The sequence below is a fragment of the Mustelus asterias genome, chromosome 8, assembly GCF_964213995.1.
Source record: "Mustelus asterias chromosome 8, sMusAst1.hap1.1, whole genome shotgun sequence".
Classification (NCBI taxonomy): domain Eukaryota; kingdom Metazoa; phylum Chordata; class Chondrichthyes; order Carcharhiniformes; family Triakidae; genus Mustelus; species Mustelus asterias.
In genome coordinates this window covers 868,132-891,622 of record NC_135808.1, presented here as the reverse complement: position 1 = coordinate 891,622, position 23,491 = coordinate 868,132, and the positions used below count along the sequence as shown (strand labels likewise).

General features: G+C 53.1%; 2 protein-coding genes across 7 annotated transcripts in view; one reads left to right on the top strand and one right to left on the bottom strand.

Moving 5' to 3' along the window:
• The window catches only part of mdc1 (mediator of DNA damage checkpoint 1), a 41,932-nt gene extending 27,282 nt beyond the window's left edge, over positions 1 to 14,650 (top strand). For 3 of the 6 annotated variants that reach the window (XR_013498420.1, XR_013498419.1, XR_013498418.1), the window contains 6 exons: positions 638 to 2,445; positions 5,197 to 5,358; positions 6,580 to 6,762; positions 9,781 to 9,863; positions 11,777 to 11,887; positions 14,315 to 14,618. Coding sequence is in view for 3 of the 6 variants with exons in the window: in XM_078217244.1 (XP_078073370.1) it covers positions 638 to 2,445; positions 5,197 to 5,358; positions 6,580 to 6,762; positions 9,738 to 9,863; positions 11,777 to 11,887; positions 14,315 to 14,554 (2,630 nt within the window). In the remaining 3 variants the exon portion in view is untranslated. Of the gene's footprint in view, positions 1 to 637; positions 2,446 to 5,196; positions 5,359 to 6,579; positions 6,763 to 9,737; positions 9,864 to 11,776; positions 11,888 to 14,314 lie in introns of all 6 variants that reach the window. The other 3 variants (XM_078217244.1, XM_078217243.1, XM_078217241.1) reach the window with 1 other exon arrangement.
• Positions 14,651 to 16,295: 1,645 nt separating this feature from the next.
• cchcr1 (coiled-coil alpha-helical rod protein 1) overlaps positions 16,296 to 23,491 on the bottom strand; it is a 36,674-nt gene continuing 29,478 nt past the window's right edge. Inside the window, exons 15-17 of the mRNA XM_078219051.1 lie at positions 22,163 to 22,314; positions 20,243 to 20,396; positions 16,296 to 17,696 (exon numbers count right to left, since the gene is read on the bottom strand). Of these exons, the coding sequence (XP_078075177.1) occupies positions 17,596 to 17,696; positions 20,243 to 20,396; positions 22,163 to 22,314 (407 nt within the window). The 3' untranslated portion in view covers positions 16,296 to 17,595. The remainder of the gene's footprint in view (positions 17,697 to 20,242; positions 20,397 to 22,162; positions 22,315 to 23,491) is intronic.

Genomic DNA, 23,491 nt, shown 5'->3' with positions numbered 1-23,491 from the left:
TCATTGGATGTAAGTGTCACTGGCAAGGCCAACATTTGATGCCCATCCCTAATTATAGAATCCCCACAACGCAGCAAAAGCTATTCGGCCCATCGAGTCTGCCCTGACTCTGACAGAGTATGTTGCCCAAGCCCTCTCCCCTGTCCTATCCCTGTAACTCCAAACATTTCACCCTGCTAATCCCCCTAACCCGCCCATCTTTAGAGTGTGGGAGGAAACCAGATCACCTGGAGGAAACCCACGCAGACACGAGGAGAACGTACAAACTCCACACACAATCATCTGGGAATTGAAGCCGGGTCACTGGCGCTGTGAGGCAGCAGTGCTGACCTGTGCCACCAGGGAAGGAAATTGGCTGCCCTTTACCTGGTCTGGCCAATGTGTGGCCTCCAGACCCACAGCAGTGTGGTTGACTCTTAACTGCCCTTTAAAATGGCCCAGCCAGCCAGCTTTGGACACCTAAGGGGCAATTTAGCATGGCCAATCCACCAAACCTTGACCTTGCCAACCATACCCACATCCTCTGAGTTTGTAAAAATATTGGTTCAGAATCTATGGAGTAGGAGCCCTAGTGATTGGTCTGTGAGAGAAGCACCCATTTTCAAAGGGATGACACAGTTACTCTGTTCCTCTGCAGGTAACGGCGCGGCAGCGAGTGAGATGTACACGGCCAGAGCCTCCACCCCGAGACCCGTGCCTCAGCAACAGGATTGCTCGGAGCCCGGCGAGGATCAGCCTTCGGAGGCGAATCAGGAAGAGCAGTGGACGGACCAGGAAACCCAGCCCTTCTGCCTCGGGAGCTGGGCCGATGAGCCGGAGTGCGTTGGGGAATCGGGAGCTGAAGATACTGCAGTCATCTCACCCGCTGCTGATCGTCCGGTGCCCACATCGCAAGACCAGCCTCACAGCCCGCCAAAGGCCAGCAGGAGTCTGCCAGGCAACCTTCCCAAAGGGGAGAGTGGCATGGATTCTCCGGCAGTGACAGAGCAGCCGGAGACTCCGCAGATTGGAGACGGAGGCTGCAGCTGGCAAGTGCGTGAGGGAATCAACCCCTCGGATGCATCTGAACAGCAGACAGCGGAGGACAGTGAGGAGGAGGTGAACGGAGAGACTTCTGGAGGCACTGTGGGGTCACAAGAGACTAGAGATTCAGCGTCTGTGGGTGTAGGGGATGTGTCCGGTCCCAAAACAGAGGAACGCAGCCAGGGTGTAGGGGGCACAGCTAGTCCCCCCGATACAGAGGAACCCAACCAGGATGTAGGGGGCACAGCTAGTCCCCCCGATACAAAGGAACCGAACCAGTATGTAGGGGGCACAGCTAGTCCAGACACACAGGAACGCAGCCAGGGCGTAGGGGGCACAGCTAGTCCCGATACAAAGGTCCTTGATCCAGCTCCGGCTCTGATGAGCGACAGGAGACCCAGCGTCACGGAGACGGAGGATGCAGCTGTCCCCAGAGACAAAAGCCAGCCGCGGAAGGCGAGATCTGTGGGAGCCGGCGGCGCACGAGGGCGTCAGCACCGGAAAGCCCCGGAGCCGAGCGCCGAGGTCACACACGCGTCAGCAGCCAATCCTCGGAGAGGCCGGGGGAGGCCAAAATCCATCTCTGTGTCCACCACGGACGAGGAGCCAGGCCGGGGGGAAGAGGAGAGGGAAAGCCCCCCAGCTCTCCGAATTGGAGGCCGCAGAGCCAAACAGAGATCCATGGCTGCCCCCAAAGGTCAGGCTGAGAGTGCAGAGGATACTTCCATAACCAATGGTTCATCAGAGCAGCAGCCAGCGGGCAGAGGTCGGGGCAGGAGGAGATCTGTGGCTGCCCCAGCAGGACAGACTGAGAGTGCAGAGGATCTTTCCAAAACGGGTGGTTCGTCAGAGCGGCACCCAGTGGGCAGGGGCAGAGGCAGAGGTCGGGGCAGGAGGAGATCTGTGGCTGCCCCAGCAGGACAGACTGAGAGTGCAGAGGATCTTTCCAAAACGGGTGGTTCGTCAGAGCAGCACCCAGTGGGCAGGGGCAGAGGTCAGGGCAGGAGGAGATCTGTGGCTGCCCCAGCAGGACAGACTGAGAGTGCGGGTGCAGCTCCTGAAATCGATGGTCCATCAGAGCAGCGTCCTGTGGGCAGAGGTCGGGGCAGGAGGAGGACAGTAGCTGCCCCAGCAGAACAGACTGAGAGTGCGGGCAAGGTGCCCCAAACTGATGGTTCGTCACCCCAATGTCCAGCGGGCAGAGGCAGAGGTCGGGGCAGGAGGAAGTCAGTGGCTGCCCCAGCAAGGCAGGACGAGAGTGTGGAAGAGGCCCATAGCGATGGTGCATCATCCCAACGCCCAGCCGGCAGAGGCAGGAGGAGGTTAGTGGCTGCCCCAGCAGGGCAGGATGGGAGTGTGGAAGAGGTCCATAGCGATACTGCATCATCCCAACGCCCAGCCGGCAGAGGCAGGAGGAAGCAGGTCAGTGAATGTTTGCAGCACACACAAGGCCGGTTGGTGATGCTCAAATATTTATGAGGGGGCTGGGCAGAGTAGACGGGGAGAAACTGTTCCTGCTCGTAAAAGGATCGAGAACAAGAGGGACACAGATAGAAACATAGAAAAATTACAGCACAATACAGATCGAAAGTGATTTGCAAAAGAAGCAAATGTGATGTGAGAAAAACCTATTTCACGCAGCGAGTGGTTGGGGTCTGGAATGTACTGTCTGAGAGTGTGGTGGAGACAGATTCACACAGCGAGTGGTTAGGATCTGGAATGCACTGTCTGAGAGTGTGGTGGAGACAGATTCACACAGCGAGTGGTTGGGGTCTGGAATGTACTGTCTGAGAGTGTGGTGGAGACAGATTCACACAGCGAGTGGTTGGGGTCTGGAATGTACTGTCTGAGAGTGTGGTGGAGACAGATTCACACAGCGAGTGGTTGGGGTCTGGAATGTACTGTCTGAGAGTGTGGTGGAGACAGATTCACACAGCGAGTGGTTAGGATCTGGAATGCACTGTCTGAGAGTGTGGTGGAGACAGATTCACACAGCGAGTGGTTGGGGTCTGGAATGTACTGTCTGAGAGTGTGGTGGAGACAGATTCACACAGCGAGTGGTTGGGGTCTGGAATGTACTGTCTGAGAGTGTGGTGGAGACAGATTCACACAGCGAGTGGTTAGGATCTGGAATGTACTGTCTGAGAGTGTGGAGGAGACAGATTCACACAGCGAGTGGTTAGGATCTGGAATGTACTGTCTGAGAGTGTGGTGGAGACAGATTCACACAGCGAGTGGTTGGGGTCTGGAATGTACTGTCTGAGAGTGTGGTGGAGACAGATTCAATTGAGGCTTTGAGGAGGGCATTAGATGATTATTTGAATAGAAATAGTGTGCAGGTGTATGGAGGGAGGGAAAAGGTAGGGGAATGGCACTAAATCATGATGCTCATTTGGAGAGCTGGTGCAGACATAGAAACATAAAAGACAGGAGCAGGAGGAGGCCATTTGGCCCTTCGATCCTGCTCCACCATTCTTTAAGATCATGGCTGATCATCCAACTCAATAGCCTAATCCTGCTTTTTCCCCATAACCTTTTGATCCCATTCACCCCAAGTTTTATATCCAGCTGCCTCTTGAATACATTCAATGTTTTGGCCTCAACTACTTCCTGTAGTAATGAATTCCACAGGCTCACCACTCTCTGGTGAAGAAATGTCTCCTCACCTCCGTTCTAAATGGTCTACCCCGAATCCTCTGACTGTGACCCCTGGTTCTGGACTCCCCCCACCATCGGGAACATCCTTCCTGCATCTACCCTGTCTAATCCTGTTAGAATTTTATAATTCTCTGAGATCCCCCCTCATTCGTTTGAACTCCAGCGAAAACAATCCTAACCTCGTCAATCTCTCCTCATACATCAGTCCCGCCATCCCCAGAATCAGCCTGGTAAACCTTCGCTGCACTCGCTCAAGAACATCCTTCCTCAGAAAAGGAGACCAAAACTGCACACGATACTCTGCTCTAGGTATGACCTCACCAAGTTCCTGTATAATTGCAACAACACATCCCTGCTCCTGTACTCAAAACCTCTCGCAATGTAGGCCAACATACCATTTGCCTTCTTTACCACCTGCTGCACCTGCATGCCTACCTTCAGCGACTGGTGCACAAGGACACCCAGGTCCCGCTGCACACTCCCCTCTCTCAATTTACAGCCACTCAGGTTTCTTGTTTTTGCTTCCAAAGTGAATAACCTCACATTTATCCAAATTATACTGCATCTGCCATTGATTTGCCCATAATGGCCGCCTCCTGCCCCGTAACAATTCTGTGGTCCAACAATGTTCCTGCTCCACTTGACAGCCCAGCGCTCCCTCCACCCTACTTGATCTAACCCTACCCGTATCTCCTATTCTTTCCCCCTTGAATACATCCAAGCTTCTCGTCTCAACCATTCCTTGTTGGAGCAAGATCTACATTCTTACCACTGTCTGCCTATAGAAGTCTTTGTTGTATTTCTTATTTGATTTATTAGTGACTGTCTTACCTTTATTTATAGCTACTCATCTTCATTTAAACCACAATGGAAACATCTCCTTTATATCTACCCTATCCAAGATTTCCTAGTGAACCAGATGGGTTTTTCTGACAATCGAACAATCTTTGTCCACTCACTACCCTACGTCCCTCTGCTGACTCCTGCCTCTTGACAAGGCACACTCCTACCCAGCTCCCATGATTCCAGTCCTTTCATCTAAGTCATTGCTGTGGATCGTAAAGAGTTGAAGCCCCAGCACTGATCCCTCGGCACTCCGTGAGTTCCAGCCTGCCGACCCACAAATGATCCATTTGTCCCTCATCACTGCTTCCTGTTAAGTTGCCTCAAGTTCTTTCCTTCAACCTCTTGACCTCACTTTCTTCCCCTTAAGGTATTCCTGTGAAGTTCTCTCCTTCTGGTCACTGTTTCTCAGTGTTTGCTCATTTCTTGCCTGAAGCTCCTAGAATCATAGAGTCATAGAGTGCGGAGAAGGCCCTTCGTCCCATCAAGCCCGCACCGACAATATCTACCACGTAGTTAATTGGTCTGCCCCTTCTGGGTGATGCCATCTCACTGTGGAAAAGCACGAGAAGGGCAGAGAAAACCGTGATGACAATCTGACATCTTTACCTTTCAGAATAAACTCGCTAACACGCTCGCTTCCCTCCCTCTCCCTGCTTCTTCTCTTCTTAGGAACGTTCACAGGAGACAGGGTTGGCACCCGGACGTAAGCGACGCGTTCGAGTAGCGAGCCTGTCAGAGAGTGAGAAGGAAAGCAGCTCACCGCCTCCGGTGAAAACCCGTCGCACAGCCTGCCGGCTGTCCATGCGCTCTCCCCCTGGATCTCCACCCAAGGTGAGCTATGGATCTCTGATTGTGTTCGCCAGGGTGTTCCTGCCAAGTGGATATCTGCCAGCGGGAAAGCCTCCTGCTTCTTCACGTCAGATACTGCCAGCAGATCTCACCAGGATTCTGCTCGTATTGGTGTTGAGGCGATCTCTCAAACACCTTGCCACAGAGAGCCAGTGTTGTGCCACGTCTTACGGAGGGGAGTATAAAGCCCTGTCACAGGGAATGAACATCAGAGAGTGAGCATTGCTCCATGAGGCAGCAAGCACCACATTACTGCTACCTACCATTACATGGAGGAGTTTTAATGTGTTAGTGATAGGGCAGAGCCTGGGAGATTGCAGGCTGGCCTGTTAATGTACAATCTGATTTGATCTGATTTATTATTGTCACATGTATTAATATACAGTGAAAAGTATTGTTTCTTGTGCACCATACAGACAAAACATACCGTTCATAGAGAAGGAGAGGGTGCAGAATGTAGTGTCACAGTCACAGCTAGGGTGTAGAGAAAGATCAACTTAGTGCGAGGTCGGTCCATTCAGAAGTCTGACAGCAGCGGGAAGAAGCCGTTCTTGAGTCACTTGGTACGTGACTTTGTACCTCTTTCCCGACGGAAGAAGGTGGAAGAGAGAATGTCTGGGGCCCATGGGGTCCTTGATTAAGTTGGTTGCTTTTCCAAGGCAGCGGGAAGAGAGGCTGGTTTGAGTGATGGACTGGGCTTCGTTCACGACCCCTTGTAGTTCCTTGCGGCCTTGGGCAGAGCAGGAGCCCATACCAAGCTGTGATACAACCAGAAAGAATGTTTTCTATGGTGCATCTGTAAAAGTTGGTGAGAGTCGTAGCTGACATGCCAAATTTGCTTAGTCTTCTGAGAAAGTTGGTGGGGCTTTCTTAACTATAGTGTCGGCATGGGGGGACCAGGGCAGGTTGTTGGTGATCTGGACACCTGAAAACTTGAAGCTCTTGACCCTTTCTACTTCATCCCCGTTGATGCAGACAATCGTGCACTATTTAATGTATTACTGAGGGAGTGTAGCCTGGGAGGTATTTGAACGCCCTTACTGCCCTGAACGATAGCATCTAACCCCCTCTTCTCTCCCTCTCTCTCCCCACCTCTCTTTCCATCACTCCGCCTGCCCTCTGTCAACCTCCCTGCTCTCTCTCTCTCTCCCCGCCCCCCCGCCTGCCTCTCTCCTCCTCCCTCTCGCTGTCTCGTTCTCTCAGATTATGTTCACTGGTCTGGTCGATGAGAACGGGATGAAGGTGATTGAACAGCTCGGTGGGGAGGTGGTGGAGTCTGTACACGACAGTACGCACTTGGTCACTGACCGGATTCGCCGTACCGTGAAGTTCCTGTGTGCCGTTGCCAGAGGGATTCCTGTGGTCACCCCGGAGTGGCTGAAGAAGGTGAGTCGGTGTTTCATTTTGATCCTTGTGTCGGTGATGGTGAGTCAGGTGCTGTCCGACCTGAAATCAAACAGCCAGTGCCCATCAGCACGGACTGGCAAATGGAGGTCGCTCCCTCCTTCCCTTCCTTCAGCGCCAACTCGTTCGTTCCCAGGAGATCCTGTGGGTCAGTTGGTATCACTGCAAGAAAAGCTGCTGGGATCCCCGAGGCTGGAGAACACAATCTAAGCAGACACTGCTGTGCAGTACTGAGGGAGTGCCGCACTGTCCGAGGCTCGGTGCTGAGGGAGTGCCGCACTATCCGAGGCTCGATGCGGAGGGAGTGCCGCACTGTCCGAGGCTCGATGCGGAGGGAGTGCCGCACTGTCCGAGGCTCGGTGCGGAGGGAGTGCCGCACTGTCCGAGGCTCGGTGCGGAGGGAGTGCCGCACTGTCCGAGGCTCGGTGCTGAGGGAGTGGCGCACTGTCCGAGGCTCGGTGCGGAGGGAGTGCCGCACTGTCCGAGGCTCGGTGCGGAGGGAGCGCCGCGCTGTCCGAGGCTCGGTGCGGAGGGAGCGCCGCGCTGTCCGAGGCTCGGTGCGGAGGGAGCGCCGCACTGTCCGAGGCTCAGTGCTGAGGGAGCGCCGCACTGTCCGAGGCTCGGTGCGGAGGGAGTGCCGCGCTGTCCGAGGGTCGGTGCTGAGGGAGTGCCGCGCTGTCCGAGGGTCGGTGCTGAGGGAGTGCCGCACTGTCCGAGGCTCGGTGCGGAGGGAGTGCCGCGCTGTCAGAGGGTCAGTGCTGAGGGAGTGCCGCACTGTCCGAGGCTCGGTGCGGAGGGAGTGCCGCACTGTCAGAGGCTCGGTGCGGAGGGAGTGCCGCACTGACCGAGGCTCGGTGCGGAGGGAGCGCCGCACTGTCAGAGGCTCGGTGCTGAGGGAGTGCCGCACTGTCAGAGGCTCGGTGCGGAGGGAGTGCCGCACTGACCGAGGCTCGGTGCGGAGGGAGTGCCGCACTGACCGAGGCTCGGTGCGGAGGGAGCGCCGCACTCTCCGAGGCTCGGTGCGGAGGGAGCGCCGCACTCTCCGAGGCTCGGTGCTGAGGGAGTGCCGCACTGTCAGAGGCTCGGTGCGGAGGGAGTGCCGCACTGACCGAGGCTCGGTGCGGAGGGAGCGCCGCACTCTCCGAGGCTCGGTGCGGAGGGAGTGCCGCACTGACCGAGGCTCGGTGCGGAGGGAGCGCCGCACTCTCCGAGGCTCGGTGCGGAGGGAGTGCCGCACTGTCCGAGGCTCGGTGCGGAGGGAGTGCCGGGCTGTCCGAGGCTCGGTGCTGAGGGAGTGCCGCACTGTCCGAGGCTCGGTGCTGAGGGAGTGCCGCACTGTCCGAGGCTCGGTGCGGAGGGAGCGCCGCACTGTCCGAGGGTCGGTGTTGAGGGAGTGCCGCGCTGTCCGAGGGTCAGTGCTGAGGGAGTGCCGCACTGTCCGAGGCTCGGTGCGGAGGGAGCGCCGCACTGTCCGAGGCTCGGTGCGGAGGGAGTGCCGCGCTGTCCGAGGGTCGGTGCTGAGGGAGTGCCGCGCTGTCCGAGGGTCAGTGCTGAGGGAGTGGCGCGCTGTCCGAGGGTCAGTGCTGAGGGAGTGCCGCACTGTCAGAGGGTCAGTACTGAGGGAGTGCCGCACTGTCCGAGGGTCAGTGCTGAGGGAGTGCCGCACTGTCCGAGGCTCGGTGCGGAGGGAGTGCCGCGCTGTCCGAGGGTCGGTGCGGAGGGAGTGCCGCACTGTCCGAGGGTCAGTGCTGAGGGAGTGGCGCACTGTCAGAGGGTCAGTACTGAGGGAGTGCCGCACTGTCAGAGGGTCAGTACTGAGGGAGTGCCGCACTGTCAGAGGGTCAGTACTGAGGGAGTGCCGCGCTGTCCGAGGGTCGGTGCGGAGGGAGTGCCGTGCTGTCCGAGGGTCGGTGCTGAGGGAGTGCCGCGCTGTCCGAGGGTCAGTGCTGAGGGAGTGGCGCACTGTCAGAGGGTCAGTACTGAGGGAGTGCCGCACTGTCCGAGGGTCAGTGCTGAGGGAGTGCCGCACTGTCCGAGGCTCGGTGCGGAGGGAGTGCCGCACTGTCAGAGGGTCAGTGCTGAGGGAGTGCCGTGCTGTCCGAGGGTCGGTGCTGAGGGAGTGCCGCGCTGTCCGAGGGTCAGTGCTGAGGGAGTGCCGCGCTATCCGAGGCTTGGTGCTGAGGGAGTGCCGCGCTGTCCGAGGCTCGGTGCGGAGGGAGTGCCGCACTGTCCGAGGCTCGGTGCGGAGGGAGTGCCGCACTGTCCGAGGCTCGGTGCGGAGGGAGTGCCGCACTGTCCGAGGCTCGGTGCGGAGGGAGTGCCGCGCTGTCCGAGGCTCGGTGCGGAGGGAGTGCCGCGCTGTCCGAGGCTCGGTGCGGAGGGAGTGCCGCGCTGTCCGAGGCTCGGTGCGGAGGGAGTGCGGCACTGTCCGAGGGTCAGTGCTGAGGGAGTGCTGCACTGTCCGAGAGTCAGTGCTGAGGGAGTGCCGCACTGTCCGAGGGTCAGTGCTGAGGGAGCGCCGCACTGTCCGAGGCTCGGTGCTGAGGGAGCGCCGCACTATCCGAGGCTCGGTGCGGAGGGAGCGCCCTACTGTCCGTCTCTAGAGCATGACTAAGAATATAAGAAACGGTGCAGGTGAAAACCATATGGTCTGTCCTACCTCCTCCACTATTCAATATGATCATGGCCGCTCGATGGCTACTTTCCTTCCCATCCCAGGTGACTGGATGCCTTGAAGCCAAGATCTCCTCTCTCCAAGGTGAGAGAGATTATGAGTGAACCTTGAACATGAAGCAATCACTGCTTTAATTGTGCGCATAATCTTACTGTCTCTGCATTGCCTGTGGTATTTAGATCTTTCCTCATGCCTTTATTTCTCATTTGTTGGCTCTCTGCTCTCCCATTCTCTCTCTCTGTCTCTCTCTCATTCCTTCTCTCTCCTCCCTACCCCGGACAAGTGTGGGAAGAGCTCCTGTTTTCTATCCACCGGTGGATTTTTAGTTGATGACAGCGACCAGGAACAGAAATTCAACTTCAAGCTGGCCGAGTCTCTGCGAAAAGCCAAGGAGCAGCCTCTGCTGCAGGTAAGTAGCTGAACGGTCTGCTATCCTCCCCCCTTTCCCCAGAGAGGATAACTGTAATCGACGCGGGGAGAGAGAGAGAAGCGAAGGATAGGCTGACAGGGAGAGAGGAGGTAAAGTGGAAGGAGGCTGGCGTGGAGTGTGTGGACAAAATGGCCTGTTTCTGTCTGTAAATTCTACCTAACTATAGTTTCCCAGGTAAATATACTGGCTGACGCATTTTTGGTAGATCCAATTCAGGTGGGAGCTACAAAATAAATGGCAGAACCATCAGGAGCATTGACACCGAGAGATCTGGGAGTGCAGGTCCACAGATCCTTCAAAGTGGCAGCACAGGTGGAAAAGGTGGTGAAGAAATCAGATGGCACGCTCGCCTTCATCAGGTGGGGCATCGAGTATAGGAGTTGGCAAATTATATTACAGTTATATAAAATGTTGTTTAGGCCACATTTGGAATACTGCGTCCAATTCTGGTCACCACACTACCAGGATGTGGAGGCTTTGGAGAGAGTGCTGAAAAGGTTTACCAGGATGTTGCCTGGTATGGAGGGTATTAGCCATGAGGAGAGATTGAATAAACTGGGATTGTTCTCCCTGGAAAGACGGAGGCTGAGGGACGGCCTGATAGAAGTTTATAAAATTATGAGGGGCATAGATAAGGTGAACAATCGGAAGCTTTTTCCCAGGGCACAAATGACAATTACAAAGGGGCACCAAGATCAAGGTAAGGGGGGAAAGGTTCAGTGGAGAAGTGCGGGGGAAGTTTTTTACACAGAGGGTGGTAGGGGCCTGGAATGCACTCCCAAGTGAGGTGAGTGAGGCAGACACGTTAGCGACATTTAAGACTTATCTGGATAGATACATGAACAGAGAGGGAATAGAGAGATACAAGCGGTTGGTCTAGATAGGACGTGATCGGTGCAGGCTTGGTGGGCCGAAGGGCCTGTTCCTGTGCTGTACTGTTCTTTGTTCCCTTTGACTGCTCTGTAAAGATGTCCAGAAGGGAGCACAGTGCGCCAACTGTGGCCTGAACTATTTGTTAAACTGGGTTGAGACGGGGAGGTTGTGATCCCAATGAGTCAAAGTCGACCAAGTCAGATTTGTCTCACCTGTTGGAAAGGGCTGGGAGGGTGAGAGAAGGGGGAAAGTGTAGTTTACCATCATCCCGTAGGGGAGATAGTGGTAATATCACTGGACTGGTGATCCAGGGCTAATGTTCTGGGGAACACGGATTCAAATCCCACCACGGCAGCTGGTGGAATTTAAATTGTTCATAAAATCTGGAATTGAAAGCTAGTCTCGCCAACGGGGACCATGAAACCATTGTCGATTGTCGAAAAAATCCTTCTGGTTCACTATTGTCCTTTAGGGAAGGAAATCTCCCGTCCTTACCCGGTCTGGGCTACATGTTTAAAGTTTATTTATTAGTGTCACAAGTAGGTTGACATTAACACTGCAATGAAGTTACTGTGAAAATCCCCCAGTCGCCACACTCCGGCACCTGTTCGGGTACACTGAGGGAGAGTTTAGCACGGCCGATGCACCCTAACCAGCACGTCTTTCGGATTGTGGGGGGAAACCGGAGCACCCGGAGGAAACCCACACAGACACGGGGAGAATGGGCAGACTCCACACAGACAGTGACCCGAGCCGGGAATCGAACCTGGGTCCCTGGTGCTGTGAGGCAGCAGTGCTAACCACTGTGTCACCGTGTCTCAGTTGACTCTTATCTGCTCCTCTGAAATGGCCGAGTGAGACACTCAGTTCAAGGGGTGGGCAACAGTATCACCTCATTGTATTGAAGAATAATTTTTAAACATTAAAACGTTGTTGCAGCTTGAATATCTAATAAAAGCTGGGAAGTGTTGTGCGGTTCAAACTGTAACTGGTTTGTTTGTTTTTCTGTATGCCCTCAGGGTTTCCAGGTCCACGTGACATCGGGGGTGCTGCCTGAACCCAGCCAGATGGAGAGCATCATTCAGTGCAGTGGGGCAAACATATTGCCCAAGATGCCGAGGGTGTACAAGGTGAGAGTCTCCATACTGTCTTTAATGGGGCTTACTGTCAGTGACAACTGGAACTGGACGGCACGGTAGCACAGTGGTTAGCACTGCTGCCTCACAGCGCCAGGGACCCGGGTTCACTGCTGCTTCACAGTTCCAGGGACCCGGGTTCACTGCTGCCTCACAGCGCTAGGGACCCGGGTTCACTGCTGCCTCACCGCCAGGGACCCGGGTTCACTGCTGCTTCACAGCGCCAGGGACCCGGGTTCACTGCTGCCTCACAGCGCCAGGGACCCGGGTTCATTGCTGCCTCACAGCGCCAGGGACCCGGGTTCACTGCTGCCTCACAGCACCAGGGACCCGGGTTCACTGCTGCCTCACAGCGCCAGGGACCGGGTTTACTGCTGCCTCACAGCGCCAGGGACCCGGGTTCACTTCTGCCTCACAGTGCCAGGGACCCGGGTTCACTGCTGCCTCACAGTGCCAGGGACCCGGGTTCGATTCCCAGTGACACAGTGATTAGCACTGCTACCTCACAGCGCCAGGGACCCGGGTTCAATTCTGCCTCACAGTGCCAGGGACCCGGGTTCACTGCTGCCTCACAGCGCCAGGGACCCGGGTTCAATTCCGGCCTCGGGTGACTTTCTGTCTGTGTGGAGTTTGCACGTTCTCCCGTGTCTGCGCTGGTTTCCTCCGGGTGCTCCGGTTTCCTCCCACAGTAGGTTAGGTGGATTGGCCGTGCTAAATTGACCCTTCGTGTCCAAAGATGTGCAGGTTAGATGGATTAGCCACGGGAGAAGGGTGAAGTTACAGGAATTGGACAGGGGATAGGGCTTGGATAAGATACTCCGTCAGAGAGTCAGTGCAGGCTCGATGGGCTGAATGTCCTCTTACGCACTGTAGAGATTCTGTGTTGTGCTGGAAAGTGCCATACCTATGCTGAGGAGTGGACCAGCCTGTGCTGTAATGGCTTCCCCTGATGTGTTGGGTCTTGGGGTTACAAATCAGTACGATCGCAAATTTTAAAAAAATTATTCATGGGACATGGGTGTCGCTGGCTGGCCAGCATTTATTGCCCATCCCTAGTTGCCCTTGTTCAGAGGACAGTTGAGAGTCAACCACATTGCTGTGGCTCTGGAGTCACATGTAGGCCAGACCGGGTAAGGACGTCAGATTTCCTTCCCTAAAGGGACATTAGTGAACCAGATGGGTTTTTCTGACAATCGACAACAGTCATCAGCCGATTCTTAATTCCAGGTATTTTTTATTGAATTCAATTCCACCATCGGCCGTGGTGGGATTCGAACCCGGGTCCCCAGAACATTAGCTGAATTTCTAGATTAATAGTCTAGTGATAATACCACTAGGCCATCTCCGATGAAGAGCATGCATCTGCACGAGGGGATGTCAGCAATACATCTCAATGAGACTCATCACCTTCAAGGGAGGAGAGGGGGATAAATGTCCAGTAAGTGAATTCCAAGCTCATTGCGACAGGAATTGCCAGCTGTGGCTTAGCTGTCAGGGCTATCGCCTCGGACTCAGAGTGTTGTGGGTTCGAGTCCCAACATGCTCTGATGGGACTGCTGCACTGTCAGAGAGGTCTTCCTTTGTGTTACTGAACTGAGCCACCCCCAACCCGTCTGATTTTTAAAGAAAAGATACCATGGAATTATTCTGCCAAAGTGATACTCCTGGTTTCTGGTCAAAATCCATTCTTCCCATTTATTCCCAGTCACAGGAGGTGATGGATGACCTTTTATCTCCTGGGTGTTTTTTTTTTGGAAAAGGATTATAGTTTATAACAGAATGCAAAGTAAAACCACTCCCGTGGTGCGCACACACTTGTCCCTGCCAATCTTTTTGGCAAATTAAATAAACTTAAATCAAGCTGAGGGACAAAGTAAAAGGTGGTGGGGGACTGCCAAAACATAAAACAAAGTGTGAAGGAAACTTAAAACATCAAACTAAATAAAATGTGATTAAAGGGATCAATAATGCACTCTAGCCCCTGCGGGACCTAATGAACACAAAAGGCCTCAATGATGCCTGTGGACTCCGCAAGCTCCTTCTCCAGGGACACCCGACCACAAATGTAGCTGCGGTAGAGGGGCAGACATCGGGTTGGACGACCGTCTCGGTCACCTGATGCCTGGGATCTGTTAATGGCAAGTTTGGCCAGGCTCAGGATGGGTGTTTGTGGTTTGATCAGTCACTGCTCATAAGTAATTGGCTGCAAAGTGCTGTGGGACTGCCTGAGATTGTTCGAGGTGTCATATAAATGCAAATCCTCTCTTACCTTTTTAATTCTGGTGGCGTTCTGCACTGGCCCATCTCCTGTGGTAATGGCAGGAGGCCGGGGGTGGGGGGGGGGGGGGTTAAATCTCCCGACCGATACGAGATTCCGATCCCCCTTCTCTTTTGTTTTTGCTCTGGATTTGGACCTGACAGGAGAAGACCCTGGTGATTTCGTGTCTGGACGACCTCCCCAAGTGCAAAGCTGCCCGGGATGCTGGAATCCCCATTGTCAACGCCGAATTCCTCCTGACCGGCATTCTCCAGCAGACGGTGGACTTGGTGAGTTACCGGCTAGACGGGGTGACGGACGGCAAGCCGGAGGGGAAAGGCAAAAAGCGGAGTTCCACCACAGCAGCGGCACAGCCAGCCACTGGCAGGAAGAAGAAACGTTAACTGTTTTTAAAAAAAAATACCTGGGGTAGGAATTTTATCAAACTTGTAAATCCGTAATGTAATTAAAAAAAAAAGAAAATTAATGCATCCTTTTCATTCCCTGTGGCCGGGTGTAGAGTTCAAAAGGATTAGCAAAATATATTGCAAATGATGGACACCTTACACTGAGTTTGCAGTAAAAGTTCACCAGACTGATTGGTGGGATTGTTATGTGAGGAGAGATTGGGTCGACAGGGCCTGTATTCACTGGAATTTAGGAGAATGAAAGGGGATCGCATGGAGACATACGGGATTCTTACTGGGTCAACGGGGTACATACGAATTAGGAGCAGGAGTAGGCCATTCGGCCCCTCGAGCCTGCTCTGCCATTCAATAAGATCATGGCTGATCTGACTGCGTTGCAGATTCCACATTCCCATGATGGGCTGAAGGGCCTTCACTACGCTGTATGACTCTATCTACCCCCGGTAACCTATGATTAACAAGAATCTATCTGCACGCCCCCCCCACACCTTAAAAATATCCTGAGACAGTGTTCCAAAGTTGCACAACTCCCAGAGAAAACGCCTACGTCCTTAAAAGAAAAGGTGACCCTTGATTCGTGAGCAGTGCCCTAGAGTTCTGGACTTGTCCACAAGAGGGAGCATGTGCTCCACATTCATCTTTTGTCAAGATCATTGTGCCCGGAGAACAAGGGGTCATAGTCTCAGAATAAGGGACAGGATTAGGGTTAGGACAGGGGTGACACAGTGGTTAGCACTGCTGCCTCACAGCACCAGAGATCCGGGTTCGACTCCTGGCTTGGGTCACTCTCTCTGTGGAGTTTCCACATTCTCCCCGTGTCTGCGTGGGTTTCCTCCCACATTCTGAAAGACACGCTGGTTAGTTAGGTGCATTGGCCCAAACAGGCGCCGGAGTGTGGTGTCTGGGGGAATTTCACAGTAACTTCATTGCAATGTTAATGTAATCCTTCCTTGTGACTAATAAATTAAAAAATGAGAAATTTCTTCATTGAGGGTAGTGACTCTTTAGAATTCTCTGTCCCACAGAACTGTAAGGGCTTGTGTTTTAGATATTAAAGGCATCAAGGGAAACGGGGATAGCACGGGAAAAATGGCTTCAAGGTAGATCAGCCATTGAATTACAGAGCAGTCTCGAGGGGCTGAATGGCCTACTCCTATTTCCTACATTAGGGATTGGCTTCAGCTGTGGCTATGGCAGTGTATGTCCTGATTTTGAGCGACGCTTGTATGTACTGGCAGCACAGTGGTTAGCACTGCTGCCTCTCAGTGCCAGAGACCCGGGTTCGAATCCCGGCCTCGGGTCACTGTCTGTGTGGAGTTTGCACGATCTCCATGTTTGCGTGGGTTTCCTCCGGGTGCTCCGGTTTCCTCCGAGTATAAAGATGTGCAGGTTAGGTGGATTGGCCGTGCTAAATTACCCCTTAGTGTCCAAGGATGTGTAGGTTAGATGGATTAGCCATGGGAAATGTGTGGGGTTACGGGGATAGAGCCTGGGTAAGATACTCTGTCAGAGTATCGGTGCAGACCTGATGGGCCAAATGGTCTCCTGCACTGTAGGGATTCTATGAAACATTCAGTTTGATTTCTGCCACATTCTCCTTGTGTTCGGTATCTGGGTTTGTGTGTGTGCTGCTCTTGCCTATAAGTTTATCAGAAACAGTAAACTCATTTAGCTTAAAGCTGTACCCTGTCCGATAGGTGAAAGAGCATTTAAAAATAAGTTGTTTATCCTTTTATTAATACAAAACATTTATTTTGGCTGAATAATAAATATAAACTCTGTAAAGTTTACAAAAATTCAAAAAGGTACAGTGGAATAATTTGACAATTTCTGCCGGAGGCACTGTTGAAGACCAGTTATTATCAAACAGTTCAGTTAAACCACACTGCAGGAAGATTAGAACACATTTTGGTAATAAATGTTGGAATTTGTTCCCTGATCTTTTTTGTACTTCCTAAAACAGAAGGCCTCGGGTGAATGATGGAGTTTACAGTTCTCCCCGTGTCTGCATGGGTTTCCTCTGGGTGCTCTGGTTCCTCCCACAGTCCAAAGATGTGAGGTTTAGGTGGACTAAATTGCCCCTTAGTGTCGAGAGATGTGCAGGTTAGGTGTATTATTAGATAAATGCGCAAGGTTACAGGATAGAGGGGAGGGCCGGGCCGGGCCTGGGTGGGATACTTTTTTGGAGAGTTGGGTGCAGACTCAATGGGCCAAATGGCCTCTTTCTGCACTGTAGGGATTCTTTGGAATATGTTAGTACTGCAGTTTGCTGGCAGTTCTGGCCATTGTTATGCAGGTGAGGTGGCAGGAAACCTGAAGGGGTAAAGTGATTTCAATTCGAGGTTTTTCCAGTATTGCTAACGCAGAGAGAGACACAGAGAGAGAGAGAGAGCGAGAGAGAGACAGACACACAGATATCGCAGGTTAGAGCTTTGCTTCCCGGTTTCCCGTTTGATCGTTGGCCTGTTCTTGAAGGGCATCCTCCAGTGGCCTCAGTGCCCTTTGTCCTATTGAGGGGAGGGATATCGGCTGCTCATCCGGGGATTCTGCAAGGAAGCAGCTTCACGCATCACGGTGCAGGCAGCTGCTCCTGTGCTGCACCTCACAGTCGAATAGCCTGCTGCAATCCGCCGGCTGGACTCGCCTACAAAGGACGGTCACTTGAGAGGAACCGTGGAACTGTGGTGAGGAGTTGGTAGCTTCAGGAGATGAGGTAAGATGTGAAAGAGAGGAATAACTGCAGTGAATAATTGCGATGCTGGGTGACTGTAAAATAGCTCTTGTTCCCTCGGCGACAGACTGCAGCCTGCAGGAGTATCTGGGGACAAGATCTACACAATGGTGCAGATTTGGGAGGGTAATGCGACAGAGAGGAACAATGTCTCCGTGAGTCATTGTTGACTCTTATCCTTCATCTGTTGAAAGACTGAAGCATCGGACTATCTTGGGAGCCTTTGTTCCTGGCACCTGAAGACAGCAGTGAGGGTGTAGACTGATCCATGCTGTCATTTCCCTCTTCATTCGCTCTCCTCTCCCCCATTTGTGTCTCCTTCCTCCTGGTCCCCAATCACAGCTGCACTCAGGACCTGCAGCTCATCCAGAACCTCGGCCAGGGAGCCTGCAAGAGAAAGAAGAACTTTGCATTTATGTAGCCTCCTGTTACAAGCTCAGGATGACCTACAGCACGTTGCAGCCACTGCAGTGCTTCCTTGGTTGGGCACTTGTTTCTACATCGCAATCACTTGTTGCTATGTAGAAACCAGTGCACGCGGCAAACAGCAATCTGATAACGATTAGACACTGAGGGAGAAATATTGTCCAGGACATCAGGGAGAACTCCCCTGTTGTTCTTCAAAATGGGACTTTTCAAGACAACCTTTTTTTTATTCATTCGTGGGACATGGGCGTCGCTGGCTGGTCAGCATTTGTTGCCCCTTGAGAAGGTGGTGGTGAGCCGCCGCCTTGAATCGCTGCAGTCCACGTGCTGTGGGTTGACCCACAATGCCGTTAGGGAGGAAATTACAGGATTTTGACTGCGAAGGAATGGCGATGTGTTTCCAAGTCAGGATGGTGAGTGGCTTGGATGGGAACTTGCAGGTGGTGGTGTTCGCAAGTATCTGCTGCCCTTGTCCTTCCAGATGGAAGTGGTCATGGGTTTGGAAGGTGCTGCCTAAGGCACCTTGGTGAGTTGCTGCAGTGCATCTTGTAGATGGTTCACACAGCTGTCACTGTGCGTCGGTGGTGGAGGGAGTGAATGTCTGTGGGCTAGGTTGATTGGCCATTCTAAATTGCCCCTTAGTCCTGGGATGCATGGGTTAGTGGGTAAATATGCAGGGATATGTGGATAGGGCCTGGGTGAGATTGTGGTCGGTGCAGACTCGATGGGCTGAATGGTCTCTTTCTGCACTGTAGGATTCTATGATCTAGGTGCCAATCAAGCGGGGCTGTTTTTTCCTGGATGGTGTCGAGCTTCTTGAGTGTTGTTGGAGCTGCACCATCCAGGTAAGTGGGGAGAATTCCATCACACTCCTGACTTATGCCTTATAGATGGTGGACAGGCTTTGGGGAGTCAGGAGATGAGTTACTTGCCGCAGTATTCCTAACCTCTGATCTGAGATCTTGTTCTTGTGGGGAAAGGTGGGTGACGGGGAAAGGTGGGTGACGGGGGAAAGGTGGGTGACGGGGGAAAGGTGGGTGACGGGGGAAAGGTGGGTGACGGGGGAAAGGTGGGTGACGGGGGAAAGGTGGGTGACGGGGGAAAGGTGGGTGACGGGGGAAAGGTGGGTGACGGGGGAAAGGTGGGTGACGGGGGAAAGGTGGGTGACGGGGGAAAGGTGGGTGACGGGGGAAAGGTGGGTGACGGGGGAAAGGTGGGTGACGGGGGAAAGGTGGGTGACGGGGGAAAGGTGGGTGACGGGTAAAACACCAACTCTATTTGTTCTTGGGATGTGGGGGGTCGCTGGGCTGGGCTGGGCCAGCATTTGTTGCCCATCCCTAACTGCCCTTTCAACAGAGTGTCTCGCTCAGCCAATTTAGAGGGACAGATAGAGTCACCTACATTGCTGTGGCTCTGGAGTCACATGTAGGCCAGACCAGGTAAGGATGGCAGATTTCCTCCCCTAAAGGTGAACCAGATGGGTTTTTGTGACAATCGATGATAGTTGTCACACTGTCACTGAGACCAGCGTTATATTCCAGATTTAATTAATCGAATTTAAATAACTCCAGCAGCCGTGGTGGGATTTGAACTCGTGGCCCAGAGTGTAACCTGGGTCTCTGAGCCAGCGACGATATTACCACATCAGCATCTCTGCAGAATTGCCAAAGGCGTTTTCACATGTTAGTTGAAGAGTAGCTGGCTGGGAGGAGAGGGGGGGGGGTCACCATTCTTTACCGGATGGATGAGGGTCCTCAGTTCACCTGCAGCCTGCCCGTCCTTTACAGGTGTGAAGCAAGAACTGTTCACTCAGATGTAAGTCTTGAGCAGCAGGGACCCTCGGGTTTGAAACTCGCAAGGGACGGGCTTTGAGAGAACCAACCAACAAACAGAACAACCGTGTATCTCTGCAGTTCCTTTCTATGGAGAACTCTCAATCCATCACCTCCAATTAATTACCTTTGCAGCACCGTGACATTTTTTCAATTCGTTCGTGGGACATGGGCGTCGCTGGCTGGCCAGCATTTATTGCCCATCCCCAATTGCCCTTCGAGGACAGTTGAGAGTCAGCCACATTGCTGTGGCTCTGGAGTCACATGTAGGCCAGACCAGGTAAGGACGGCAGATTTCCTTCCCTAAAGGACATCAGTGAACCAGATGGGTTTTTCCGACAATCGACAATGGTTTCATGGTCATCAGGAGATTCTTAATTCCAGATATTTTTTTATTGAATTCAAATTCCATTCTGCTGTGGCAGGTTTCGAACCCGGGTCCCCAGATCATTAGCTGAGTTTCTGGATTAATAGTCTAGTGATAAAACCATTAGGCCATCACCTCCCCTGTAGGGAAGCAGGACAGCAAGAACCCACGGACAGCAATAAGACCAGTTAGTAACCTATTTCAGTGTTACTGGCAATGGGATAACTGATCCATTGTGTGTTTACAATGTATTATTTCTCCCTTTTTAAAAACTTTTTATTTCAGTAAATGTCCGCCCGGGCAGTTACCTTTAGTGTAGGCCGGGCCTGCAGCCTGTGAAGCCTGGGTGTGGTGTAAGGGCCGGGCCAGCTCCTCTTCCTCACGCAGGGCGGCTGTGGAGCGGATTGCCAGAGCTCGGCTTTTCTTGTACTGGCTGAGCAGCCCTTCCTGTCTTAGTGTGCTCTGCCAAGGGAAAAACAAGCACAATCCTCACTGGGCACCTGTCCACCGTGCAACGGTCAGGTTTCTGAGATCAGATTACTAAAGCAAGGAGTGAGACGCACTGCCGAGGGCTTGCAATCCATGTCGCTTCTTGGGAAGTGCCAACAACGACACCATCTGGCCATTGAGTTCACAGCACAGAAAGAGGCCCTTTGGCCCATCATGTCTACTAGCATCAAGCCCCCCTCTATTCTAATCCCATTTTCCAGCACTCGCTCCATAGCCATGTACGCTATGGCATTTCCAGTGCTCATCTAAACGCTTCTTAAATGTTGTGAGGGTGCCCGCCTCGACCACCCTTTCAGGCAGCAAGTTCCAGATTCCCACCATCCTCTGGGTGAAAAAGTTTTCCCTCAAATCCTCTCTAAACCTCTTGCCCCTTACTTAAATCTGTGCCCGCTGGTTATTGACCCCTCTGCTAAGGGGAAAAGTTTTTCCCTATCTACATCCCTCATAATTGTGTACACCTCAATCAGGTTTCCCCTCAGCCTTCTCTGCTCCAAGGAAAACAACCCCAGTCTAACCAGCCTCTCTTCACAGTTCAAACACTCCAGCTCAGGCAGCATCCTGGTGAATCTCCTCTGTATCCTTTCTAATGCAATCACATCCTTCCTATTGTGTGGAGACCAGAATTGCACACAGTACTCTAGCTGTGGCCTAACCAGCGTTTTAGACAGCTCCATCGTAACCTCCCTGCTCTTGTATTCGATGCCTCGGCTAATAACAGCAAATATCTCATACCTTCTTAACCACCTTATCTACCTGTTCTGCTTCCTTCAGGGACCCAAGGTCCCCCTGGTTCTCTATACTTCCTAGTGCCCCACCGTTCCATTTCTGATGGTTTAGATGCTAAAATAGCAATAACAGAAAAACAACTACTGGGCTGTCGTGCTAGTCCTGTTTCCAAAACCAAGTGATTAGGACGGCAAATGTCAACATTGGCCTTCATCGCAAGGGAATTTGAGTAGAGGAGTAAGGATGTCTTGCTGCAGTTGGATAGAGCCTTGGTGAGACTGCAACTGAAGCATTGTGTAGAGTTTAGATCACTTTATAATTCTCCTGGAATGTGAGTGGCCTCCACCGCTCCCGGCAGTAGGTGAGTGGCCTCCACCGCTCCCGGCAGTAGGTGAGTGGCCTCCACCGCTCCCGGCAGTAGCTGAGTGGCCTCCACCGCTCCCGGCAGTAGGTGAGTGGCCTCCACCGCTCCCGGCAGTAGGTGAGTGGCCTCCACCGCTCCCGGCAGTAGGTGAGTGGCCTCCACCGCTCCCGGCAGTAGGTGAGTGGCCTCCACCGCTCCCGGCAGTAGCTGAGTGGCCTCCACCGCTCCCGGCAGTAGGTGAGTGGCCTCCACCGCTCCCGGCAGTAGGTGAGTGGCCTCCACCGCTCCCGGCAGTAGGTGAGTGGCCTCCACCGCTCCCGGCAGTAGGTGAGTGGCCTCCACCGCTCCCGGCAGTAGGTGAGTGGCCTCCACCGCTCCCGGCAGTAGCTGAGTGGCCTCCACCGCTCCCGGCAGTAGCTGAGTGGCCTCCACCGCTCCCGGCAGTAGGTGAGTGGCCTCCACCGCTCCCGGCAGTAGCTGAGTGGCCTCCACCGCTCCCGGCAGTAGGTGAGTTCCACATTCTCACTACTCACTGGACAATGATATTGCCCTCGATCTGTCCGATTGCGAGGGCCTGGTTTTCCGCGAGCTGTGATCCTCGCTGGTTCAAATGACAGATGCCACTCACCACGAGAAGATTCTTGTCCCGCTCCAGTTCCCGCAGCTTGTTACTGAGTCGTTGGATCTCCCTCTGATGCTGTTCCTCCTGTAACTTCCCACAGGCTTGCGTTCGCTCCTTGTCACGTGCTGCCTGTCGGTCCGTCTGACGGAGAGCGACAACTGCATAAAAACCAAGACAACATAAACACAGCGGCACTGGCAGCAGTGGGTGAATTAGGCAGATTCTAATCAGGCAGTTTGACGAACCGGTCTCCCTCAGCTTTGCTTTCGTACCCACGTGGGCTCATCTGCCAACCCTGCCAAGCAGCTGCATGGTCCACAAGGGCGGCACTGAGGTTTAGTTAGCGAGGAGGCTCAGGAGGTTAAAGGGTGCAGAGGTTGGCAGACGGGAATCAAAGGGAAATGGAGGACAGCACCCAAGGACAGGAGGGAAGGCGATGCCACGAGGGTAAAAGAGAAGCTGGAGGGCAGAGAGTGCCACGCGATTGGAGGAAAGTTCAGGAGGTGGTGGGTACAGGATGCCGCAGGAGAGCAGAAGTTATTATACGTAATCTATGTGATCTAAATAACAGAAAATGCTGGATAAACTCAAATCTGTGGAGAGAGAAACTTCTGTAGAAGGATCATTTAGACCTGAAATGTTAACTCTGTTTTTCTCCACAGATGTTGCCAGACCTGCTGAGTTTATCCAACATTTTCTGCTTTTATTTGCGAGGTTGTTATATACCAAGTTAAGTGGAATTGAATTGATTATCATACAGTGAAAAGTATTGTTTCTTGCGCGCTATACAGACAAAGCATACCGTTCATAGAGAAGGAAATGAGAGGGTGCAGAATGTAGTGTTACAGTCATAGCTAGGATGTAGAGAAAGATCAACTTAATGCGAGGTAAGTCCACTGGACTTGATTTGATTTGATTTATTGTCACATGTATTAACATAACAGTGAAAAGTATTGTTTCTTGCGTGCTATACAGACAAAGCATACCATTGGGACATAGATAAGCTGCAGAGCTGGGCTGAGAGGTGGCAAATGGAGTTTAATGCGGAAAAGTGTGAGGTGATTCACTTTGGAAGGAGTAACAGGAATACAGAGTGCTGGGCTAATGGTAAGATACCTGGTAGTGTGGATGAACAGAGGGATCTGGGTGTCCATGTGCATAGATCCCTGAAAGTTGGCACCCAGGTTGATAGGGTTGTTAAGAAGGCGTACGGTGTGTTAGCTTTTATTGGTAGAGGGATTGAATTTCGGAGCCATGAGGTCATGCTGCAACTGTACAAAACTCTGGTGCGTCCGCACTTGGAGTATTGCGTACAGTTCTGGTCGCCGCATTATA